This window comes from Drosophila elegans, unplaced genomic scaffold, assembly GCF_018152505.1.
Source record: "Drosophila elegans isolate 14027-0461.03 unplaced genomic scaffold, ASM1815250v1 contig_183, whole genome shotgun sequence".
NCBI classification, from domain to species: domain Eukaryota; kingdom Metazoa; phylum Arthropoda; class Insecta; order Diptera; family Drosophilidae; genus Drosophila; species Drosophila elegans.
Genome location: NW_024545550.1, coordinates 12782798 through 12805235, shown reverse-complemented (window position 1 = coordinate 12805235; position 22438 = coordinate 12782798). Strand labels below are relative to the sequence as shown.

The window sequence follows — 22438 nt, the reverse complement described above, 5'->3', positions numbered from 1 at the left end:
GTTATAGTTTAAATTTCCATAGCCATAATGAACAGTTTTTTTTAATTATTCAATTTAAAGAGTGATTTTCCGCTAGAAAAGAAGTTCTAGTGACTGCTGGATTTCGCTCGATTTTTTTTGGTTGGATTAACAGCAGAAGTTGGCCTGTAAAATGAACAAAGCGCGCAATTATAAACATTATTTTTTTTTAGTTATTTAATTAGCGGACCCAGGCTGAGAGGCTGAATAATACGTATACGTGCGGGTATAGAACGACGTCTCTCGTATCTAGAGTGGAAAATTAATGGCTACAAAATTAAATTTATTTTTGCAAAAAAGAAAACAGAAAAAAAGCGCAGAAGAGAGGCAAAAACAACAAAAACAACAACAACGGACCTGGGCTGCCAGACAGCCTGGCAATTTTGTTTCTTATTGGATTTTTATTCGAGCTCGCGCGCTTGTTTTCTGTGTGTGTGTGTGCGAAATTTATGTTGCTATTTGCGTTGCGGTGACTGCGCTGCCAACCGCGCTGCCTCTTATCATGGGTTCTAGTTGTTGTTCTTGTTTCTAGTTGGCTGCTGGCACGTTACCTAATTAGTTGCCGCAGACAGCGCGACGTTTTTACCTTTAATGCGCTACATGCATACGTATAGACAAACCTATAGTGGTGTGCGAGATTGCTTTGACGTAACACATTACGACAATGTGAAGCAGCGACGTCGACGTCGACTGCACACGATTTCCGTTCTCTGCCCACGCACATTATTGCACACATCACCACAGTGGCAGCGCAGCAGCAGAGGCGTTGGCAGAGAAAGCTTTGCAGAAAAGATACAAATGCAAAGACCACAAATAAACACGCGACAAAGCGCAGCTTCAAACGTTTTGTCTTCCTCTTGCTTCTGCATTTAGCTTTGTCGTTCGAGCAAATACAGTGGGACAAAATAGAAAATTAACATTTAAATAAATAATGCAACAGACTTTTCTAAATTATAAACTAACTAGAAAAACTATGAGCCGAATAGGGAATTTAGATGAATACAAAATATTTCCAATGTTTAAAAGATAAGTTTTTAAAATTAGACTTAATTGCTTTAATTAAAACATTTTCCCCGGAAATTTAAATTCTCTTCAGTTTTTTCTTAAATTGTTGGCTTATTATATAAAATTGAAATGAAAACTAACCTTTTAAACATGTTTTAGAAATCGTATTATATTTGGCTAAAATTAAGCACTCTTTTTCCACGGTGCCGTGGGTTTGGCAGCATCGCATCGCTTGAGTTGCAGCTGCTAGGCGACCCCACCTCACCCCACCCCACCCACTGCTTGCCACACCGCAACCTCCACCCCCACCCCGATTTTTCACCTAAATTTTCCGACCGCCCACTGGCAGAGTTTTGGTTGTTTTTGCTTTTTGACTCTGTTTTTTCTTGCCTGGCTTTTTTTTATACACACCACACGCCAACGACAGCGGGAAGAAAAAACACTTGAACAGATGCAACAGTCAGCTTATTCACAATAATATTGTGTATGGTGGTATATTTTTATTCGTTTGGCAAAGGTAATAAACAAGAGAAATAGAAATACAAAACACAAGACTGAAAAAACCATTTGGGCGAACCAAAACGCTTTCGTAAAGAAAAACAAAAATCAAAAAGCAAAAAAGGCATGACAAAAAGCTGTGGGCGACAACAACAAGTCGTTGTCGAGTGAATAAGGCATTACAAAATTACCAATTTAAATGTTTAAATCGAAAATACGAATACGAATCGACGGCTGAGAGCCAATAGTCACTAAAAACTAAGTCAAACAAAAATGCAGCCCAAGCATTTTGTGAAGTAAAATGCTAATACTGAAGTAGGTATACTCGAATGCACAGATACGATAATTATATAAACAACGAAAACTGATTGTCGATGTCGTTCTTAATGATCATCGGAAGATACACACGTTGATCATGACGACTATATGCGTGTAGCATAAACATATGTGTGGCTGGAACTCTGGGGACCATTGTGTACACATGTATCAATGGGTGTATTATCATATCATCATCGCCAACGGACAGGCGACAACGTCGACATTTTGTCGTTTTTATAAGAAGACAATACCCGAGGCCGAGAGCGTTATCTAATAAATTGTGAGGGAGTCGACAACGGACGACCGACAAAAAAACCGACTGAACACTGAAAAATTAAACAAAAACAAGCAACGAAATCTGCATTTGGTCATAAATTTGTTGGTTGTCTGTAAGCTGTCCGAAAATGAGTTCAGAGTGAAAGCCCTCGAGACCCGAGAGATGGTTTCGGACGGCGTGGGTTTTTCCCTCAAATCCCCGGCTTTAACCTTTCTCGGTGGAAACAGAACTCGGGCTTATCAATATGCGAATTAGCCGATCGATGATTATGCATGCAAATCGGATTCAAAATGGTGGCACATCGGTGGGCAGAGGAAATTAGCGCTCTCTGCTGATTGGTGTGTGAAAATTGAGCCACAAGATCGGAAGGTAGCCCCCAGATAATGATTTAATGGCCCGCATCATGCTTAGGATGTTCAGGCTTCATCAAAGTGCTGATCGATAGGTGCGAAATCGAACGTATTGTATAGGATGATGATCGATAGATGGTCTTAAGCCCGCTTAATTCCGCATATTTTGGGGAGCTTGTAATGGGTCAAATTTATCATTAAAATTGCTTAAGTCTCCCTTTCGAAACTGTAAAGGTAATTCCTTACTTTTTTGTACTTAAATGGATAATAGTTTTTTATAACAAGAATAGAAGATTTATATTTAATCAACATATTTAATATAGCTGTTGAGAACTCTTTCAGTAAACTCTTAGTTTTTTAAATTAATATTTACTGATAGTAACTTATCCTTATGACCAATTTCCTGCTTGCAAAGTTTTTATGAATCCAAAGGTAAACCCTTTGATTAGTTCAAGTTTTTACCACCAGGCACTTGCCCGGCCAAATATTTACCCCAAACGATCTGAACAAATATCAACAAATATAAACATTTTCCTCTGTAGATACCGCGATCGAAGACAGTGCAAACCTATTGATTAGATAATTGCAGGGGCAGAGGGCTGTAAAAAACACTAAATGTAGAACGGGAAAAACGTGCGACAATCTTGAGAGACACACAGATACAGATAGGCAGATACCCCCTATCTTCCGTACAAAATTGGGGCCAAGTCTTCGTCTTTGTCTGCGACTGAAACTAATCAAAGCCTCTTCACTTCGGACACTTGAGGTTTTCCCTGGCCAACAACGAGCGGTAGCCCACTATATATAGACAAAGCGAGTGTAGCAGACATGGAGCTGTGAGAAATGTGGAGAAAACTCTTTGAAGAAAATCTTGAGACCAAAGTAAGCGGTGTTGCTCTTGCTCTTTTTATTTGATTTCATTACGCTTCGGTTTTTGTTGCCTCCGTTTGCGTGTTACTAAATTTGGTTGTCTGGGCATTTTTACGCGTGTGCGCCTGTCTTTGTGCCAGACCATTTTTAGTAGCCTGTCTATATATGTATGGTATGGTATAGTATGGTATACTATACTATATGGTATTGTATGCCAAGTCTGCTGAGCTGCGGTAATTGCCGAGTATTTTCTTTAATTCGTTGCCCGCCAGCTGCCCTTTTTTGTGGGTGTCTCTATGGCCTGTTCAGTTCAGCTGTACGGTGGGAAAGTGCTCCAGCATTCAGTGTCCAGGCACGGGCACCAAAAAGGTGATAGTATAAAATCCGCAAACTGCGCAGCATCCGTCCGTTCTTTATCTCCCCGCCGTACTGTCACCGAATTTAGCGAGCTTTGGACTCACCCACAACGCCCTCTTCATTTATTCGAATCATAAAAGCTGCACACGCTGCACAATTCTGGAGCAAAATGAAGACATTACGTCTGATTTCAGAATTCAGAATTCTGAATTCTGAATGCCTCCGGGGGCCTCGTACTCTTACTCGTAGTCGTCGTTGCCACCGTCATGATGATGATGTTTTGCTGTTTGCACAGCCAGCAAAGCGCTCGATTTTATTTTTTATTTTGTTTTGTTTGCATTATAAAATCGTTGGCTCTGCGCGTTTTTTTCGCACAAAACATCCGGTCGTATTTTAATTTAATGAGTATATATTCTCTGCTCGGCCAGAGACACTGGCACTTTCTGCACAAATATTATTTATATTTATAAAGCATGCAAAAATATATACTTTTGAGCTCTAACGTTGTGGAACTTGTCTAGCACTAAAAAGTTGTGAAGGTGTTTTTTATGTTGACAGATATAAAAAGCGTTTTTTTTAAATTTTATTTGATGAAAATACATTTTAATGAATTTACTTACTCTATTAATTGGTGTCAAATTTGTTTTTCAACTAATTTGTAATACATTTAAAATTAATAGCTTGGCTGAATTGAAATGATTTACTTTTTAAAAAGTTTTGATTTTGATTTCTGATCTCAAGAGTGATCTTCTTCAAGCTTACTTTTGCGTTTCAATATTCCGTAGGCAATATAATTTCTATTTATCCAGCTATTTAATAACATTTTCTTTATATGATAGAATAATATATAGTTATTTGTTGTTCAAAAAAAAACCTCTAAAGAGTGAAAAACGGTTAATACATTTTTAATTATATGTTATGCTGAAAAACTATAGAAATATTAACCAAAAGTAGGATCTTTAATTTAAAAACCATTTCCACAGTGCAAAGCACCCTTGACAGAAATCTGATCGTTTTCTTGTTCTTCTTTTTGCAGGCATCATGCATGGGATCGCAGGGCTCCCGGCTGGCGGAAGGAGCTTTCCAACACTGGCGGACGCCGAGTGACATTCGCAGGAAATAACGGCACTTTCTGAATGCCTCTTGAAAATCAACGAATTTAACCAAAAGCCGCAAAAATGCACGTTTCGGCCATAAAAGTCGGCTTAAAAATGAGGGAGGCGAATGATGATGGCGCTTTGGTCGTCAGTAATCATCGAATATGCAGCATGAAAACAATTGGGAGCTGCTGCGAACTAACAACAACGCCGAGCGATGGCATTGGCAAATTTTTAATGTCATGGCGACGACGCCGGCGACGCAACAATAATAATGATAATTGCAATTATACTACGACTACAACCGATGATTTCAATAAAGTCAATAAATTGCTGCTAATTACGTACATGCTGCTGATAACAGCGGCCACAATTTGTCAAAGCGCCGCCGCCCAGTCGTCGTCATCATCGAATGGAAATGGAAATGGTGGAGGAGGCGGAGGAGTAGGAGTAGGCGGATCTGGAGCCACTGGGGGATCCCCCCTGAGTGCTTTCCTCAAGTCGGGAGGCGCCTCCTACAATCAGCAGTTGCCGCAGCAGCAACTCTTTGCCATGCTGACCAGAAACGGAGGAGGAGGAGGAGGATCGTCGGGATCAGGATCAGGATCGGGTGGAGGAAGCCGGGGATATACCAACGCCAGGCAGCACTTTATGGCCCTCAGCGAAGATGACTCGGATGCCGATGTGGACGAGGAGGACATGGCTGCCCTTCACTATCCCCTGGCCGCCGCCTCACATCCCCCAGCATCCTCATCCTCATCCTCCTCCTCGTTCTCCATCCAATCGGGATCACTGGAAACGAACGGATTCGTGGCCGACGATGGCGGGCAGTACGAACAGGCCCAAAAGGCCCTGGAGGCAGCTGCAGCGGCGGCCAAGGCCAACAACAAGTACAATATTGACTGCCCCAAGGACTGCAAGTGCCTCAATGTCCTCTTCGACTGCGACAAACTGCATCTGGAACGGGTGCCCGTCTTGCCCAGCTACGTGCAAACGCTGTAAGTGATGATAAAGTTAGATGAAGGATATCAGACATGACCCCTCAAGTCAGAAGATGACTCTTCGCACACTTATATTACTAAACGATACGAATAATAACCTGAAAATATAAAAAACCATCGCTTACAATTTTTAAATGCAAAATCGATTTAGAAATCAGCATACGGTACAAAACTTTAAGTAGTTTCAGTAGTTAAAGCAAAATAAATTAAATAACATGTTAGATTACATTTTTTTACTGAAGGACTGTGAGCTTAAAGTTATAAACTAAAGCTAGAGATAGCTTTGGCTTTTGTTCTAGTCTAAACATTTTATCGTTTTTTGGTTACAATTTATTTTAATATGTGAATATTTCCCTTAATAACTAATAGTATATGCCCCTTGATGCCGAGCTTAGGCTTAAAGTAACTAAAACTTTTTACATAAACATAAAACCTTTTTAAAGCCTACTATTTTCTATATTTGTCGCTGGCACAAATCTTTTATATTATATTTCTAGAGTAAATAACTTGAGAATAGTTTTTTCTACAACACAATTGATTATGGGTCTCAAAAAAAAAATTTCCAACAAAAAAAAGAACCTAATGCTGGGATTCGATGTGGTTGGCATTATTTAAATCCATAAATTCCTGGGGGATGAAATAGAGAGCCACCCCCCGCAGATAGTCTGCGAATATAAATTGCAGAGTGGCACAACCCTCAACATCGACATTTGCCCTCAATTTTTCCTTTTTTTCCCCTTTATTTTTGGGGGGTTGCGATTTTATCGTGCCGCTTGCTTTTAATCAATTTAATGCATGGCAAAATTATGCAAACGCTGTTCGTTTGCTATCAGTTGCTTTGCATCGATAATTGTGACATAATTGAGGTGCATTCGACAAGCCAACGTTTTTTTAATTGCAATCAATTTATTTCTATCTATTTCACAGGCATTTGGCTAACAACAAATTGAACGACACAACCGTTCTGGAGATTCGCAATCTGTCCAATTTGACAAAATTGTAAGTGGTGCTCAGGGTTACTATAAAAGTAATCTTAAGTTAATTGAATTTACTTTCACTCCAGGTCTTTAAAGCGGAATTTATTGGAGGTGTTACCCAAGTTTACAGGACTCAGTGGTCTGAAACACTTGGTATTGGCCAACAATCACATAACCAGCATCGCCAGCGAAGCTCTAGCAGCTCTGCCTTTGCTGCGAACGCTAGATTTGTCACGAAACCAGCTGCACACCATCGAGGTCAACTCCTTTCCCAAACCAAATAGTCTAGTTCACTTGTAAGTTGTATGGTCATCCTTTCTTGCAAGCAATTGTTTAACGCATTTCCTGTAATCTATAGAATACTCAGCTTCAATGAGATAGCCAATGTAAATGAGCACTCCTTTGCGGCTTTAAATAACCTCACGGACCTGGAACTGAACAATAATCGCCTCAGTGCTCTGCCCATGGGAGTGTTTAAGAATTTAAACCGACTGAAGAAGCTGTAAGTTGTTTGGAGGCAAGGAGACTCCCTAAAATACTTTATTAATGTTGTTTCCCTTTACAGAGCTCTCAACTTCAATCAACTGGAGATCAACTGGTCCACGTTTCGTGGCCTTGTTTCGATGAGAAACCTTCAACTGAAGTCAAATAAGATCCGGGCGCTGCAGGACGGCGTCTTCCATGTGATGCACAACATCGAGACCATAGATCTGGCCATGAATCAGATCAGTTCGCTTTCCCGACAGGGTCTTTTCAACTTGACAAAGCTGCGCCACCTCAACCTGTCGTACAATGCCATATCGCGCATTGAGTTGGACACCTGGGAGTTCACACAATCGCTGGAGATGCTGGATCTCTCGAGTAACCTCATCAACGAGTTCAAGCCCCAGCACTTGGACTGCCTGCATCGCCTGAAAACGCTCAACTTGGCCCACAACCGACTGCAATATCTGCAGGAGAACACCTTTGACTGTGTGAAGAATCTGGAGGAGTTGAATTTGCGTCGCAATCGCTTGTCCTGGATTATTGAGGACCAGAGTGCGGCGGCTCCGTTCAAAGCTCTGCGCAAATTGCGACGCCTGGATTTGCACGGTAACAATCTAAAGCAGATCAGCAGCAAGGCGATGAGCGGCCTCAACAACCTGGAGATACTCAATCTGGGATCGAATGCCCTGGCCAGCATACAGCTGAATGCCTTCGAGCATATGCTACGGCTGAACAAGTTGGTCTTCAAATCCTTGAACTTCATCTGCGACTGCGAGCTGATTTGGTTCCAGCAGTGGCTCAAGAATCGCTTCCCTCAGCAAGCCGAACACGCAGTCTGTGGCTATCCTGAGCATCTATTGGATCGCCACCTGAAGTCTTTGAGTGTTTCAGAGTTGCTGTGCGGTAAGTGTTTGCCCCCACTTGTAAATGGGAAATTATTTTTTTGTTGCATATATTTGAAGCACAACTGTCTAATAATACGTCCTTAATATTCAAGTCAATACAAATTGACAAAGATATGAACATTGAAAGGAAAGAACACTTTTTTTTAAGTGCCATTTTTGAAGTGTCCAAATTAACTTTAAAAATAGTCAATCAAACTTTAGCAGTCAAATTAGCAGACTTAATAAAAACCAAAAACCAAACCGTTTTTTTTTTAGTTTTGTATGATAGTTTGCAACATTTTTTGTCACCGCAAAACAAAATCAGAGACCATGTTTTTGCAATAAAAAAGTTACTAAAATGTATTTAATACGGATATTTTTCGATGATCATTTAGAACAGTTTAGTAATTTTCGCTTTTTTTTTGACTGCAACTGGGCGTAAGAGATGTAATCTATAGCCCACAAACTCACCGATTTCTTTCTTTTAGTGGACTCCCCGAAACCGAGGCTAGAACAGGAACCGGACAACATGCTGGCCGTGAACGGAGCCAACATCACGCTGCAGTGCATAGCCAGTTCTCCGACAGCAGCTTCCCTGGCCGCCGCCGACGAGCTGAAGATCAAGTGGCGCCACGACAACCAGCATGTGCAGGAGCGTCCCAGCTCGCAGCACGATGGCTCCAGCACGGAGACGCAGATCCACCACGACGCGGGCACCAACCAGACCTCCATCTACGGCTACCTGAAGCTGACGAATGTGACCTACGAAAGCGCTGGACGCTATCAGTGCGTGGTGTCGAATGCCTTCGGCACCACTTATGCGGAAAAGTTTAAGATATCTATAGGAAGTAAGATCAGCTTAGGACTGTAACCACTATTTATGCTAATTTCAATGTTTGTACGACCAGTTCATCCTACGTTCCTGCAAGTGCCCTCCAATTTGACACTGGATGCGGGGGAAACGGCTCGTCTGGTGTGCTCGGCCAGTGGAGATCCCACGCCCGAGATTGCGTTGCAGAAGTTTGGCGGCAGCGAGTTCCCGGCGGCCACCGAACGCCGCCTGCAGGTGATGCGCGAGGAGAACGCCTTCCTGATAACCAATGCCAAGCCGATCGACTCGGGCATCTACACATGCACTGCGGTGAGTGCGGCGGGTGAGATAAAGGTCAATGCCACACTGGTGGTGAATGGTAAGCACTTTCTCAGTAACTATCTTAACTTGTGCTAATGCTTATCCTTTTTGATGCAGACAAACCCCAGCCCAGCATTCCCCTGGTGCACCAGGAGGTGATTGTGGGCCGCTCCTGTGTGCTGCAGTGCCTCAGTGAAACAGCCAATGCTGACATTGAGCTGGAGCATCCGCACCGCGAGTGGTTCAAGGAGAACAAGCCCATACACGTTTCGCCAACAGCGCCGGACGGAGATCGCTACTATTTTTCGGATAACAGGGAACTGCTGGTTATCCTGAATGCCCAGTCCAACGATGCCGGTCACTTCCGCTGCGAGATAACCGACAATTCGCGCACCTTTACGCTGCAGTCGGAGCTGGTGGTGGTCAAGGAGAACCTCAACTGGGACGTCCTGCTGATGGGCATCATTCTGCTGTCCGTCATCTGCGTCGTGGCGGACTGCTGCATCATCTGGTGCACTCTGCGCTACCAGAAGCGCAAGCTGCGCATGAGCCTGGCCGCCGAGCGATTGGCTGCCCGCACTCAGGCCAGTCTGCACTCCACGCTGGACAAGGATCAGACGCAGCTGACCACGCTGAATCGTACGCAGCTGAGGCCGCACCAGTCGCAGCTGCTTCTCGACGGGATCTCCACTCAGCAGCAGCAGCAGCAGGCGCAACTCAGGCCGCGCAGTCTGGCCGATCTGGATTGTGGCAATGGCGAGGCGGGCCACAGTCGCCTCATTGTGACCACAACGCCTTCCTACGAGCAGCGCTGCCTGGAGCAGGGACTTACGCTCAGCTACCTGCAACAGACCGACTTGGAGGCCCAGCAGGATCACCTGTCCAGCAAGGATTCGGGCACGGGGTCAGATGCGGCAGTCAAGCGCAGCCTGGAGGACTTTGTGTTGGCCATGCCCAGGCACAAGCCACATCACACAGACGACGAGGAGGATGAGGAGGATAAAGACAACGACCTGCAGTATGCTCCCACTAGGGCGCTCGGCATCTCCGAGTACGACGACATGGAGCTGTACGAGCTGAATTATGCTGCCGCCGAACAGCAGCACTTCCTGCAGAACAACAATCACAACTACGACGGTGGCGGGGGCGGTGGGGGCCAAGTTGGTGGTTCCGGAGAAGCGATACCCAAGGTGCTGCCACGTAAGTGCAGTGCAGGAGCCGGAACCAGCGGCAGCGGCAACTACAACGCCATCCAGAAGTGCACCACTGTGGACATTTGAAGGGAGGGCGAAACCAAACCAAGCAGGATGATCAGGATAGAAATACCAAAAACTGGCGGCTGCCCTTCGCAGTGGCCACCAACCGCAACCCGCCCCCAAAACGAACAAAGACTGTTTTACTCGTAATTATAATTTGTAGATGTGGTTGGTGGCCCAGACTTTTGGACTGGCCACCACCACCACCACCACCGCAGAGCAGGCGGCCTTATCGATGATGCCTTTGCTAAGGGAATAGCACGGCTAGGGCTAGAGAAACATACCAGTGTCTTCGTAATTTATAAAATGAATCGTTAGGATCGATTTTGTGTAACTCGTAACTTGCAACACCTAACATTTGATAATCCGTATATCATGTATTTATAATTTTCTTTCGCTTGTGATATTATTTATTATTTTGATTGCCCGAGTTATAGGCGTAACACATATTCACCTCTGTATATATCACCTAGGGTTTAATTGTAGCTCGTATCTAGTTTCGTAAGTCGAAGCACACTCGCTGATGATCAAGTGGTTGCCAGGAAATCGGCTATGACAACAGCTCCAAACGAGTGGGAGCGTAAGTTTAATGGATATTTTGCAGTTAATTTTTGCTTTTAATTAACTCCTTTCGGTTGAATTTGAAATTAGTTTGCCTTATGTCTGGCCTTGACAAACGTATGAACGGAAACCATTTAAAACAAAGTCAAAATATTTAATAAAATTATGCATTATTCCAATATATAAATGGGTCTTGTTTTATTTTAAAAAGTTAGCATAGACAACTAAATCTAATCTAAAAGAAACTTTTTAAAATAACGATTTATATTGAAGTTTTTTTAAATTGAAAATTGTGAGAATCAGTCTATTCTCAGAGTCCTCCAATTAAAAAACCTCGTATTTGATTTGTATTCTTTTAAATTGTATTGGCTTGTTAAATGCTTCAGGTAAATGCTTGGTCAGTTGGAATCCTCTGAGCTGTCGCTGTAGGCAGCCAAAAGGGAAAGACCAGCTGGTGCTGCAGCTGGCGGATTTGGAGCTTTAGTTTCCGCTGGAACATCTGGGGCAGATGTGGAGCTGGGGTTTGGTTTGGATTCAATAGGAGTCACTACTGAGGCTGCTTTGGGTTTCACCAGAACCAAGGGTGTCTTCCGTTTGACCAAGGGCTGCAAAGCTGAAGCTTTGCTGGATGAAGAGGCGGAAACACTCAGCATGCTGGACTTGGCCTGTTTGGCAGGTGGTGGAGCTGGCAGTGGATCCACCGATTCCTCCTTAATCTCCTCAATGATTTCCTCGGCCACAATGCGACCACCTCCTTCGGATTTGTTCTTAAAGTTGACAGATCTGGAAGAAACAAATGTGTTTAAGGGAAAGGCTTGTGTATGAGATTAGAACCCACTTTATAAAGTCCTCGTCCTCGCGCTCCTCCCGTTCCTGGCGCTCCCGCTCCGTCTCCACCGTGTTGTACTGCTGCAACAGTGTGGTGTAGTCCACCGTCTGCTGGCGCCGGTTGAGATCCCGCAACTCCTCCAGGCTCTCCAGCATTTCGATCTCGTTGCGCGACTGCTGGGTGCGATTCTCGAGCAGCTTCATCGGATTGTTGGCCTCCTCCTCGCGCAGCTCCTGCTCCTCGCGCCGCGCCTGCTCCTCGGCCAGCTTGAGGGCCATGAAGTTCCTTGTGGCCCCCGCCTCGATCTCGTAGTCCGTGTTCTGCGGATCCGTCTTGAAGGAGATCTCCTGCAGACAGCGCGTGCACTTGATGTAGAACCGATAGATCCTGATGCCCAGGTACGTCTCGTTCTCCACATCCTCCTTGCGGGCATTGAACTTCTTGCCCTTGTAAATATATTCCCCGCAGGTCTTGCAGCGCATATTAAATGGAGCCATCAAACGCACGGTGTACTGCCGGTTTTTGGCCAGTTTCATCCGCGGAATCTTCGACGGATCGAAGTCCGGGGGGTAGTATTTCTGCAAAGGATGCGGTTCAGTAGAGGCCCTAAACCTTGCTTAATTATTAATCTTTACTTACGTTTAAAACCTTGCGCTCGGACATTTTGCAGGCTAACAATTATTTTTACCAAAATAAATATGATTATTTACTAGAACAGTGTTGCACAAGTTTCAAACACAGCTGTGTTGTAAAGTGTGAAGAATTTTATTGCGGTAATATGGTTGTCTCGCTCTAACGGGTAAAACGGGTTATTACTTACCGCCAAACTTAAATTCAAATTCAAATCCTTTTGGTTTCGGTTCAAAAATGAACCACAAACCCAACGAAAACAACATAAGCTAGTTTTGACGATGATACATGCACTTTTTATAAATAAAATATATGTACAAAACAGTTTTTTTAAATACAATTTTCCCTCCACTTTAGACGTTTTATGCTTTAGACACATTTTTCTTTGGCTATTATTGCTGCTTAATTTTGTTTGTATAATACAAATGCTTCACATGTTGCTGCTGGTGGTTGGGCCATCGTTTTCGCCCGGTGGACTACTCCTCCGCAGGCCGGAAAACCGAGCGGGCAGCTGCAGGGTGGGCACACCGTTCTCCAGATCGGACATCGGAGCATATGCAACGAAGGCATCCCCATTGCCCACATCCACGTCCGGAAAGCTCACCTTCTTGGGAGGAGCGGAAATGGCGGCTGGTGTAGTCACCGATTTTGGACGTCCTCCATTTTTCAAGGCGGCCCTGGGAATCTTGTGTTTCACCAGCTCATAGGTGCAGGCGTATAGGAACGTGTACTGCTGCTGCGTCTGGACCATCTTCATGCGCTGTTTGTTATTAACGGGTAAATATTAAAGTAAAATTGTTATTACTAAACTGATCCAAAATAATATAGAAAATAAAAATTTGGCAAAAGAATCGAACAAAATCAAACATTGTTAAGGCCAAACACCAACAATTTACACTCAAATTTAAAAAAAAGAAGGAAATGTAATATTTTGAGCAGATGTGTCTATGGCAGCTTAACGATATAGATGTTCGATCAGCGCCATTTGTAATGTCTGTGAAAGTTTCAAGTCTCTCTAGCTTTTAAACTGAACTCACAAACTAATAGTAATGCTGATCAAGAACATATATGTATACTTTGTAGGGTTCAAAATTTATAAAACCTTCGGGGTATTTATAATACCCAAGGGTATAATAGACAACCTGAAAGCGCAGCTTCTTGACCGTCTCGAAAATGTTGATCTTCGATTCGCTCTTCAGGCGCTGCATGATCAGATCCAGGCCAATAAACGTGCCCGTCCTGCCCACTCCCGCACTGCAGTGGACGACGATGGGCGAGTAGCTGGGTCGCCGTTCCGCCTTCACCTTCTTCACCAGGGTGATCAAGTGCATCGGGTCCTCGGGGCAGCCGTGATCGGGCCACTTCTTGAAGTAGAAATGCACCACTTTCTCCTTCAGGCCGTACTTGTCATGCACAACCGTCAGTTCGGTGCGATCGTACAGATCGAAGACCTCCTTGGACTTCACAGTCACTGCCAATCCCCGCATGTTGTACGGATAGTACTCATGGCACTTGATCTAAATGAGAATTTGGATTTAGGTAAGGAAAGTTAGGGTTCAATCCCGATGCTCACCGTGTTGCCTTCGCGGAACTGGGTGACCTGAACAATAACCCGCACGTTGTACTGCAAGATCATGCGCCAAAAGTCCATTACGCTCTCCGGTTTCGGTCCCTGGGTAGCTATGTACTCCTTTTTACGCGTGTGACCCTGTGAAATGGGAAAATTTAATATGTTAAAATAATATAGATATAGATTTTATTTTCTTATAATTTTATCTTTATTTTTATTTTTATTTTTGTGTGTATAAGCCTTTTTAAAATTGGTTCCACAAACGACAGTATGAACAACAAATTGTTTCTTAAGCAGATCAGATCATTTCTACTTTTATATGCAAAAATAAGAGTTAATTTTAAAGATATATTGGATGTACCAAAGGGGCTTCCGCACTGAAACTTACGTCTATAAAGGAGGCGTTGATATAGTCCGATCCCTCAGCATCTATGTCCAGGATTACACGATTCTTGTCGTCTAGAGAACAACAAATTTACAAACTTAGGTTCATAGGTTTAAACTCCATAAGTACTCACAAGGGTATATGTCGGCATAGCGATTCTTGTGGCAACCCAACTCCGAGGCAGAAAAACTCAATTCCAGGGCCACAACGGTGATCTCCTTGAACTCCCGCGCCAATTTCTCCGGCTTGGCCACCTCCGCATAGAAGATGGCAAAGTTCTTGGCAATCACATTGCCAAAGGGATCCTCGATGCCCTGGCCGGAGTCACGTTTCCTGCGGGAAGGGTTAGATATAATAGGGGAAATTATATCAGAGATATAGACCTACCAGGCCAAACGCTTTCGCACCCACAGAACGGCCAGTCCGATGACGAAGGCCAAGATGAGACAACAGCAAACGCTGACCAGGATCAGCGTCACCTTAATGGCCGCTTTGGTTTTGAAATTCAGCACGGCGGCATCGCTGTAACCGGAGGAGGTGAACAGTCGTACCACCACATTGTAGTCCGTATCGGGCAGCAGTGGTCCATTGCAGTACTCCTTGTGCACCTCCGAGCACTTGTCCACGCCTATGGTGAACACTATTTCCTCGGTCGTGTCCACATCCACGCTACTTCGCTGACGAAGAACGGGCTCCGGACGCCACTTTTTCTCCGTGGTCTGGTACTGTAGCCTACAATCCCCGGAACCGTCGGCTCCTGCAGTCTGGTAACTCAAGACATCCGGCCAGTCGCTGTCCCTGGTGACATCGTATTGTAGGGACGGGACTCCCGCACAGTTCTTCTGCGAGAGCAACAGTGCCATGTATGTTATTTCTCCGGATTCTGAAGTCATTATTTCCGCCGGAAGTCGAACCACTGCCGTTTTCGTCGGTTGGTTTGTCTCGTCCACGTTGGCGCGCATTTGCTTGATCAGTTCTTGACTCGGAGCGGTGGGTACTGAAATGTTTTTATGGCTAGAAGTCTTCATTCTTATTCTGTTTTAGTTCCGAAACTTACATCCCGCCGGAGATTGCCAAGCACCCGCCACACTACCACTGAGCTGATTCACATCCCGATTCTTGACAGCCACTTCGACTGTGTAGTTGTATTGCGGCTGCATTTCCGTCTCCGTGTAGGACATCCTTCCCCGGCGATTGTACGGGTCCATCTCCACCCTGCGTTGGAATGCCACAGGCTCGAATTTTTCCCGCACTCCGCTGAAGCCCAGCTGGAAGTACTCGATGTCGCCGTTCGACTTGCAGGGCACCTTCCACGTGACAGTCACATTGGCTCCGTACTGGGTGTTGTCCTTCTCCGGACCCTGTGGCGTTACGGTCAGCTGGGTCACTTTGTCGGAAACTGCAACCATTCTTAGTTAGGTACTTGTATACATTTACTAATAGTTACGGATTGACACTAACTAGAGCCATCAGTTAGGTATTAATATAAATGAAATGCGTTACTTAAAAAAAAAAAAAAAAAAAAAAGTTTAAGAAAATTATTTTTTTTTCATTCAATAACTAAAAACAACACCTTCTTAGATTTCCACTAACAGCAATATATTTGTGGTTAATCCTGAGTCATATGTCGTTAATTACTTAGAATTAAATATTGATTTGCAGATATAGCAAACTTAACTCACCTGAGGGCTTGGTGGTGCCAATTACGGGGACAGTGTACTTTCCCATTCCGAAATCGTTCTGAGCAGCCACCTGCATCATGTACCGCATCGCTGGGGCCAGACCCGTGAAGTTGACATTGAGTTCACCCTTGGTCTCCGACTTGGTGTCGTGGGCGATCTCGGAACAGTCCTCGGGCACAAAGTAACTGGGCTCGTGGCCCATGAGGAAGGCCTGGTAATATTTGATGGGTCCGTTCATGTAGGTGGGTGGCTGCCAGCTAAAAAGTAGGCTGCTATGGGTGCTGTCGTTCAGCTGGACGTTCTCCGGCTCCTCGGGAACTGTAGGAAATTGGAATTTATTCTAATCAAATGCTTTCAGGATGCCTTAGTGACACTACTTACAGAACGTTGTGGTCTGCAGACCAGTCGTGGTCACTGTGTTTGAAGGTCCAGCCACGTTGTAAAGAACCACACTGCAGAAGTAGTTGGTGTATGGGGAAAGTGGGTTCAGAGTGGCATTGAATCCTAACAATTATATAAACTATTATCCGGGAACCTCCTACATGATTGCAAACCCACCTTGTTTGCTGTGTCCCTCCACATATCGCTCCGAATACGGATGACGCACCTGGGAGGTGGTGTTGCACCTAAAAAGCGCAAAGATCGTAGGACAGGTGTTGTTGTAGTCTGTATTGAAGGCGATTAACTCCAGAAATTCCGAGCCAGCTCGCTTCATATCCAGTTTGACCTTTAAAGTTGTAAATCAAATAGGAAACATTTAGATGTATGAAAATCAGGGAATATATGAAATCCTAAGTAACCTTTTCGAGTTCTTTTTTTGTTACTTTACATAAGTCTCTGATAATTTCTTTAAGCAAAAAAATCAATAATCACATAGTCGAAAGAAAATAATATCCACAAACCGCATTTGGAGAGTGTTTAATATTATTTGTACAATAAAAAAATAAAATAAGTGTTATTTTTCGATTCAAATGTACAACTTACACAGCAAGCGTTATCTGTCAAGCTGAAAAAAGAACTCACATAATAATCTTTGTTTGTAGGGCTCAAATTAAAACTCAACAAATAATTGTTATTTTTTTGGACTTGTTTAAAACTCAAATTATAACTAATAACTCTCAAGTTTTAAATAAATATTAAGACATAAAAATTAATCCCGAAACTTTGAGGCATAAATAATAGTTTGATTACTTCTGGGAGCTTTCTGGGACAATAATATTTTAGAATTATAATAATGATTGCTTTCTGTCTCCGATGAACACAAGTTTACCTTGGTGTGATCCACAATGGCTGCTTTGGTCTCCACTTCAATCTGCCTCAGCTCGCCGTCGAGACTTTCCCTGGTGTATGGAATGATCTGGATGATGTACACCTGACAGGCCAGAAGATTCTTGTCGAAGACCACAGTGGTGTTCTGGGTACTCGAACTGAGGGCCTCCACCTCGACCAGCTTGTCATCCTCCATCCAGCCGGACAGGCGGTAGCCATCGATGCAGAGATCAGCGTAGGCTGGAGTTTGCCAACTCACCTCTATGGAGTAGGCACTGGGCTCCACCACGGGCTCCAGGATTTGCGTGGGTTCTGCATAAAGAAATGACATTACCAATTGAAAAAACGGGTAAGTGGATCACTTACGATCCTCCCCAACGGTGCTCTCTTCCTGAAACCTGACCCCGGAGCTACCATTCAGCTGCGTGGGCACAATCTCCACTATGTACAGCCCGCAAGGATCTAGGTTCTCGAAACTGGCAAACCTATCTTGGGTCACCAACTCGAAGGTTTGGTTAACCGATCTTTGGGTTGGTCCCGTCAGCTTAACACTGTAGTTGGCCACACATCTGGGATGATCTTGGGGCTCCGACCAAGTCCAATGCAACTGGGTGGAGTCCGCAGTGTGAGTGGGTTCATACACAGCACTGACCACTAGATAAAGTTCGAAAGTCGTATGTTTTTATATAAGTATTACACTTTTTAGATATACCCACTCTTTTCGGCCGATATGAATTGCTGGGAAGCCTTGGCGGTGTTGTTGTCATTGATAAACACTTGGAAAGTGTACGGCTCACATCCTTGGAGATCTGTTAAAAGATATTCCCTGAGTTTGCCATCGGCAGAATCGGCACTCCATTCGCACTGAACTAGGGGGGGAAAAATACTTTACATTTTATTAACTATTAATGTTTTATTCAGTACCTCAAGTATTTTTAACAAAAACAACCAAACTGTTATTAATCTAAAATCAAACTAAAATTACAAATGCTAAACACATTTAAGTCATTTTTGTATTCAAAATTATTCTATAGCTATTTTTGAAAGGATTTTTGGTTACGTTTTGCGCTGACCGAAATTTTAGTGAACTAAATCATACGAAACAAAAAACAGCAATAGATTTAGTTAAATATAAATAACACTATAAATCAGTCTCTAATCGAAGAATTTATAAACTAATCTAAAATCGAAATAAAATTTTTTTTTACGACGATAAGTTCAGAAAGATTGGCTTTGCAGTTTAAATGATATTTTGCTCACCGAATTTGAAAAAGTTTACTAGATAGAAGGAAATCTACGCAAACCATTTTTTTTTTGTAATGCTCATATCCTTGTTAACATGTTATTTTTTAAAATTGGCAATTACAAAATTTGTAAAATTTTTAAGTTGCAAGTGACGACTTCTTAATGAATAATGCCCACTTCCAAACTTACCATCATCGTTTGGCTGTTCCGGGGTGGTAGTCTCCAGCTCCGTTGTGGTTGCGGTGATGGAATCCATCTCGGGCGATGTCTCCCTACTGGGTTCTTCCGTGGTGGTGTCCAGAGTTTGATCCTTTCCGCACTCATCTCGGCGCCACTTAAAGAGGTAATTCCGGATGCAGTTCTTTTCGCTGGGATCGCCCCATGTGACTATGGTGATTCCACTCGGGAGGTTCGCCACATTCATGGCGAGATCTCCGGGTTCCGAGTAGTCGGTGTCCACGGTGCTGTTGGCCGTATCCACCACGACGCTGGCATTGTTACGCGTCTCCAGCGTGACTGTGTGCGTCAGACAGGCGTTCAGCTCCTCGAACGTGCAGGTGTTCTTGTCGCTCAGCTGCTCAATGCTCTTCGAGGACTCCGCCCACTTGGCCGTGATCTTGAAGGAATTGACGCAGGCGCGGTCGTTCGTCTGCCATGTCACCTTGATTGTGTTCGCAGTGGCCACCACCGAGTTTAATGTGGTCCTGGGCTCTACAAGGAAAAAGGATTGTCGTTTGTTCAAATTTAAAAATTTAATTTAATTTTACAAATTCATTCATATTTTCAGTCTCTTTCGTTTAAACGTTTTAATTGAATCAAATTTTCTTTTACTATTGTAACAAAATCTTTAACTATATGGCTTAATATAATATTTTAATTTGACATTTTTGTAAACTTATTTTTTTAAGTATCTAAGTATGGATTTAATTTTGTTTTGACTTTCACTTTTAAACATATTTTAAGGAAGTAAAATAACCGTAAAGTGGTTTCTTCAATTATATTCGTGTAAGCGTTTTAATGTATTTAAGTTGTCTCTTAGCTAATGAATCATAATCTTAAATCAGATAATAATTTAAATTATCATTTTATTTAAGATTTAGTTTTGTAAGACGTCCATACAAAAATTTATTTGATTCTATAATCCCAAATGTGCCAGCCTGTTTTGAATTTTACTTTCAGTTTATCTTTTAAGCTTACGAATCAGAATCATGAATTAATTTATTTTAAAAAATTTTTTTAAATATAATTTTGTTTAGGTATTTTAAACTCACGTTTATATTCGGTGTAGGTATAGATCGTTTGATCAGACGGTGGACGATTTTCAGAGTTTGACCGGAATGAAACCACGCACGTATAGAAAGTGCAGGGATTAAGTTTTTCGCTACATATACAAGGTAAAAAATAAGTAAGGGATCTCTAGTTTTAGATAAGTCTTTGTAATTATACCACACGTGATCCTCGTTGGCCTTGGTCTCCGTTCCGGATCCATTGCGACAGGTGATTCCATCTATGGAATATTCCGTCTCATCTGCAATGCTGAAACGCAGCGTATAGGCCGTAGGAACAACATTCACCTCCACCTCTGAAAAGCGAAACGAAATATGAGTTTAAAAACAAAGAATTGTATTGATATTGGAAATCCTTCATTTCTGGACTTAAAAAGGCGTTAATATTTCAAGTGAATTAATATCTTATATGATTTGTTTTGAATTAAAAAAAAAAAAATAGTATACTTATTTAGGTTTTTGTTTTCCTAAAACTTATTTTGAATTTATTTTTTTTGTATCCAAATATATATATTTTTTTTTTATAATTTTAAAAATTCAAAATTTAAAAATCTTGTAGAAAATTGATGAAATGGCCAAAGGGCTCAATATGGCGTATTTCTTTTCAAAAAACACACGAACAACCCTTTGTGTAGTTCACTTGCAAATTTGTGGTACTACAGTGAAAATAAATAACCTTAAAGATCTTTTTTTATAGATCAGATTATTCTTTGTTCTTTAACAATAAAGAGTTTATAAGGAAAAGAATACTTACTATCGGCTAGTTCCTGACCCTCACTCACTAAAATCGCCGGAAGATCGGTTTGTCCTTGGACCCAAGCGATCCACAGGGTTAGGATCAGCCCGCAAACCTTAAACGTTGACTTCCAATATCGTATGTCCATCTTAGGGCCTCATTGCTTCAGTTGCTGTCAAAATTTATGTGAGTAATGCGTTATTAATTTTTAATAATTAATGATTATCGCCCCGGGGGCTAATGCAACCGGTTGCGTCTGGGATTTTCCACAAAGCATTAACCTCGGCCAATTGCAAATCAGTTGGCTTATACACTTTTAATTCGCATGCGAGTATAAACAAATAAATAAGAGTTCACTGTACGTGCGCAAACGAAAGGTGATTCGTAAACAAATTTGTGGCGACCGAACTTTCGTAAATCTCGCGGCAATTCTGATCTCAGATCGCCGAGTTGCTGACCAGCGCAACAATTTAAGGAATAATTTATTTAAGATCTTGTACATTTTCGATTCTCAGCGAGCCAGCGAGCGATTTATGGTAATTGGAGAAATTCCACAAGTAATTGGAAAATATAAACAAAGAAAGATACTTGAGGGAGTTATCTGTAAGTCGGGGGCTTATAGTCAATGTCGGGGAGTCATGGATTTCAGCGGGAATACCTAAAGGCAATTTTTAAGAATGTTTTATACAATGTCGGTCGAAACTTTTGCGGATCGGGAGAATCTTATCAGGGCACTTCACACGCTGGGGAAGTGGCCTGCAGATATAGATACTGATAATAATCTGCTGCTTGTTGGACAACCCAATAATGCTTGCAAAAATTAACGGCTAAAGCACGGCACACATCATTGAATTTAAATGCAATTAATCAAGGCTCTGTTTGCAATCCCATCACGCAGCCGCCAGTTAATTGATTGGGAATATAAATATAGATAGATATAAACTGTATAGCCGATATGCGAGTGCGTCACCGGGACTCTAATCGAGTAAAATACCTCGAAATTGGCAGCACTAATTACTAATTTCAGTTGTTGCCGCGACGGAAGCAGACGAAGACAGCTCTTTAAAGCAAATAAAAAGGCACCTTTTCGATGCCTATTAATGGCATGTTGTTATCTGAAAGTACGGAGTGGGGAATGGAGACAATTTGCCAAGTTCTGCGCTGGGTTCTTGTTTAAACAAATCACAGTGAGGTATCCAAAACACCAAATAAGCCAATAATAACAATTTAACGGTTACACACGGTCTTTATCAATGGCATACAATCAGAGTCACACAGATAACGACGAGCATATGGGTGGGCCATAAATGGCTTTCGATTTCAGAGCTACAATTTAATTGCCATAAAGGCAGGAGGATCTATGTTGGTCAGGATTATCTTTCGTGGCAAAACTGATTCATCCAAAGACCCCAAATCGGCTTTTTAAAAGTTATCGCGGGTGTAATGCGTACAAATGGCTGATTAAATCGAATCACTGATAACACTCGAGTGCCTAAATTTGGCAATTGATTTACATTATTCGGCAATTTGCACAATGAAAGGTTGGAATATTGTGTGTATCGTTGGAAACACTGCACTCACAGGTGGAGTGATTGAGATCGTGGGTGTTTTGATTGCCTTTCCAGGGGAGCGCGAGACCGCGAACGTTTGGGCACTTGTTTGAGAACGAAAGTATCGCCCGAATATTAGTAATTATAACCGTTTCCGCTGAGCGTTAGT

The 22438-nt window shown here is 42.7% G+C and overlaps 3 protein-coding genes across 4 annotated transcripts in view; 1 reads left to right on the top strand and 2 right to left on the bottom strand.

Annotated features, from left to right (window-relative positions):
• Positions 1 to 11274, top strand: part of LOC108141329 (leucine-rich repeats and immunoglobulin-like domains protein 3) — a 21214-nt gene extending 9940 nt beyond the window's left edge. The window contains exons 2-9 of the mRNA XM_017264610.2: positions 4730 to 5788; positions 6719 to 6790; positions 6855 to 7064; positions 7127 to 7270; positions 7334 to 8157; positions 8627 to 8986; positions 9047 to 9328; positions 9388 to 11274. Of these exons, the coding sequence (XP_017120099.1) occupies positions 4872 to 5788; positions 6719 to 6790; positions 6855 to 7064; positions 7127 to 7270; positions 7334 to 8157; positions 8627 to 8986; positions 9047 to 9328; positions 9388 to 10550 (3972 nt within the window). The 5' untranslated portion in view covers positions 4730 to 4871 and the 3' untranslated portion in view covers positions 10551 to 11274. The remainder of the gene's footprint in view (positions 1 to 4729; positions 5789 to 6718; positions 6791 to 6854; positions 7065 to 7126; positions 7271 to 7333; positions 8158 to 8626; positions 8987 to 9046; positions 9329 to 9387) is intronic.
• Positions 11261 to 12846, bottom strand: LOC108141331 (splicing factor YJU2). 2 transcript variants are annotated; one of them, XM_017264612.2, is made up of 4 exons: positions 12737 to 12846; positions 12556 to 12587; positions 11926 to 12494; positions 11261 to 11870 (listed from the first exon to the last, which is right to left on the bottom strand). In XM_017264612.2, exons 1-4 carry the CDS (start codon positions 12810 to 12812, stop codon positions 11486 to 11488), a joined length of 1062 nt encoding a protein of 353 aa, XP_017120101.1. In that variant the 5' UTR covers positions 12813 to 12846; the 3' UTR covers positions 11261 to 11485. The 2 variants fall into 2 exon arrangements, with proteins under 2 accessions (XP_017120101.1, XP_017120102.1); XM_017264613.2 differs by lacking the exon at positions 12737 to 12846 and having other exon boundaries at positions 12556 to 12646.
• LOC108141328 (phosphatidylinositol phosphatase PTPRQ) lies at positions 12817 to 22438 on the bottom strand. The gene is made up of 18 exons (XM_017264609.2): positions 22301 to 22438; positions 20738 to 20891; positions 20144 to 20279; positions 19969 to 20078; positions 18887 to 19408; positions 18169 to 18321; positions 17819 to 18106; positions 17454 to 17764; positions 16742 to 16910; positions 16565 to 16687; positions 16184 to 16501; positions 15559 to 15900; positions 14889 to 15498; positions 14635 to 14834; positions 14505 to 14575; positions 14120 to 14254; positions 13689 to 14063; positions 12817 to 13306 (listed from the first exon to the last, which is right to left on the bottom strand). The coding sequence occupies exons 2-18, from the start codon at positions 20865 to 20867 to the stop codon at positions 12977 to 12979; spliced, it is 4323 nt and encodes a 1440-aa protein (XP_017120098.1). The 5' UTR covers positions 20868 to 20891; positions 22301 to 22438; the 3' UTR covers positions 12817 to 12976.

Coding starts and splice junctions, on each gene's coding strand:
- LOC108141331 (XM_017264612.2), bottom strand. CDS start 12,812: ATGTTGTTTTCGTTGGGTTTGTGGTTCATTTTTGAACCGAAACCAAAA. Junction 12,588..12,736: donor ATTTGAATTTAAGTTTGGCG/GTAAGTAATAAC, acceptor AATAATTGTTAG/CCTGCAAAATGTCCGAGCGC. Junction 12,495..12,555: donor CCGAGCGCAAGGTTTTAAAC/GTAAGTAAAGAT, acceptor CATCCTTTGCAG/AAATACTACCCCCCGGACTT.
- LOC108141328 (XM_017264609.2), bottom strand. CDS start 20,867: ATGGACATACGATATTGGAAGTCAACGTTTAAGGTTTGCGGGCTGATC. Junction 17,765..17,818: donor GAGCACCGTTGGGGAGGATC/GTAAGTGATCCA, acceptor TTCTTTATGCAG/AACCCACGCAAATCCTGGAG. Junction 16,502..16,564: donor TCTGCAGACCACAACGTTCT/GTAAGTAGTGTC, acceptor AATTTCCTACAG/TTCCCGAGGAGCCGGAGAAC.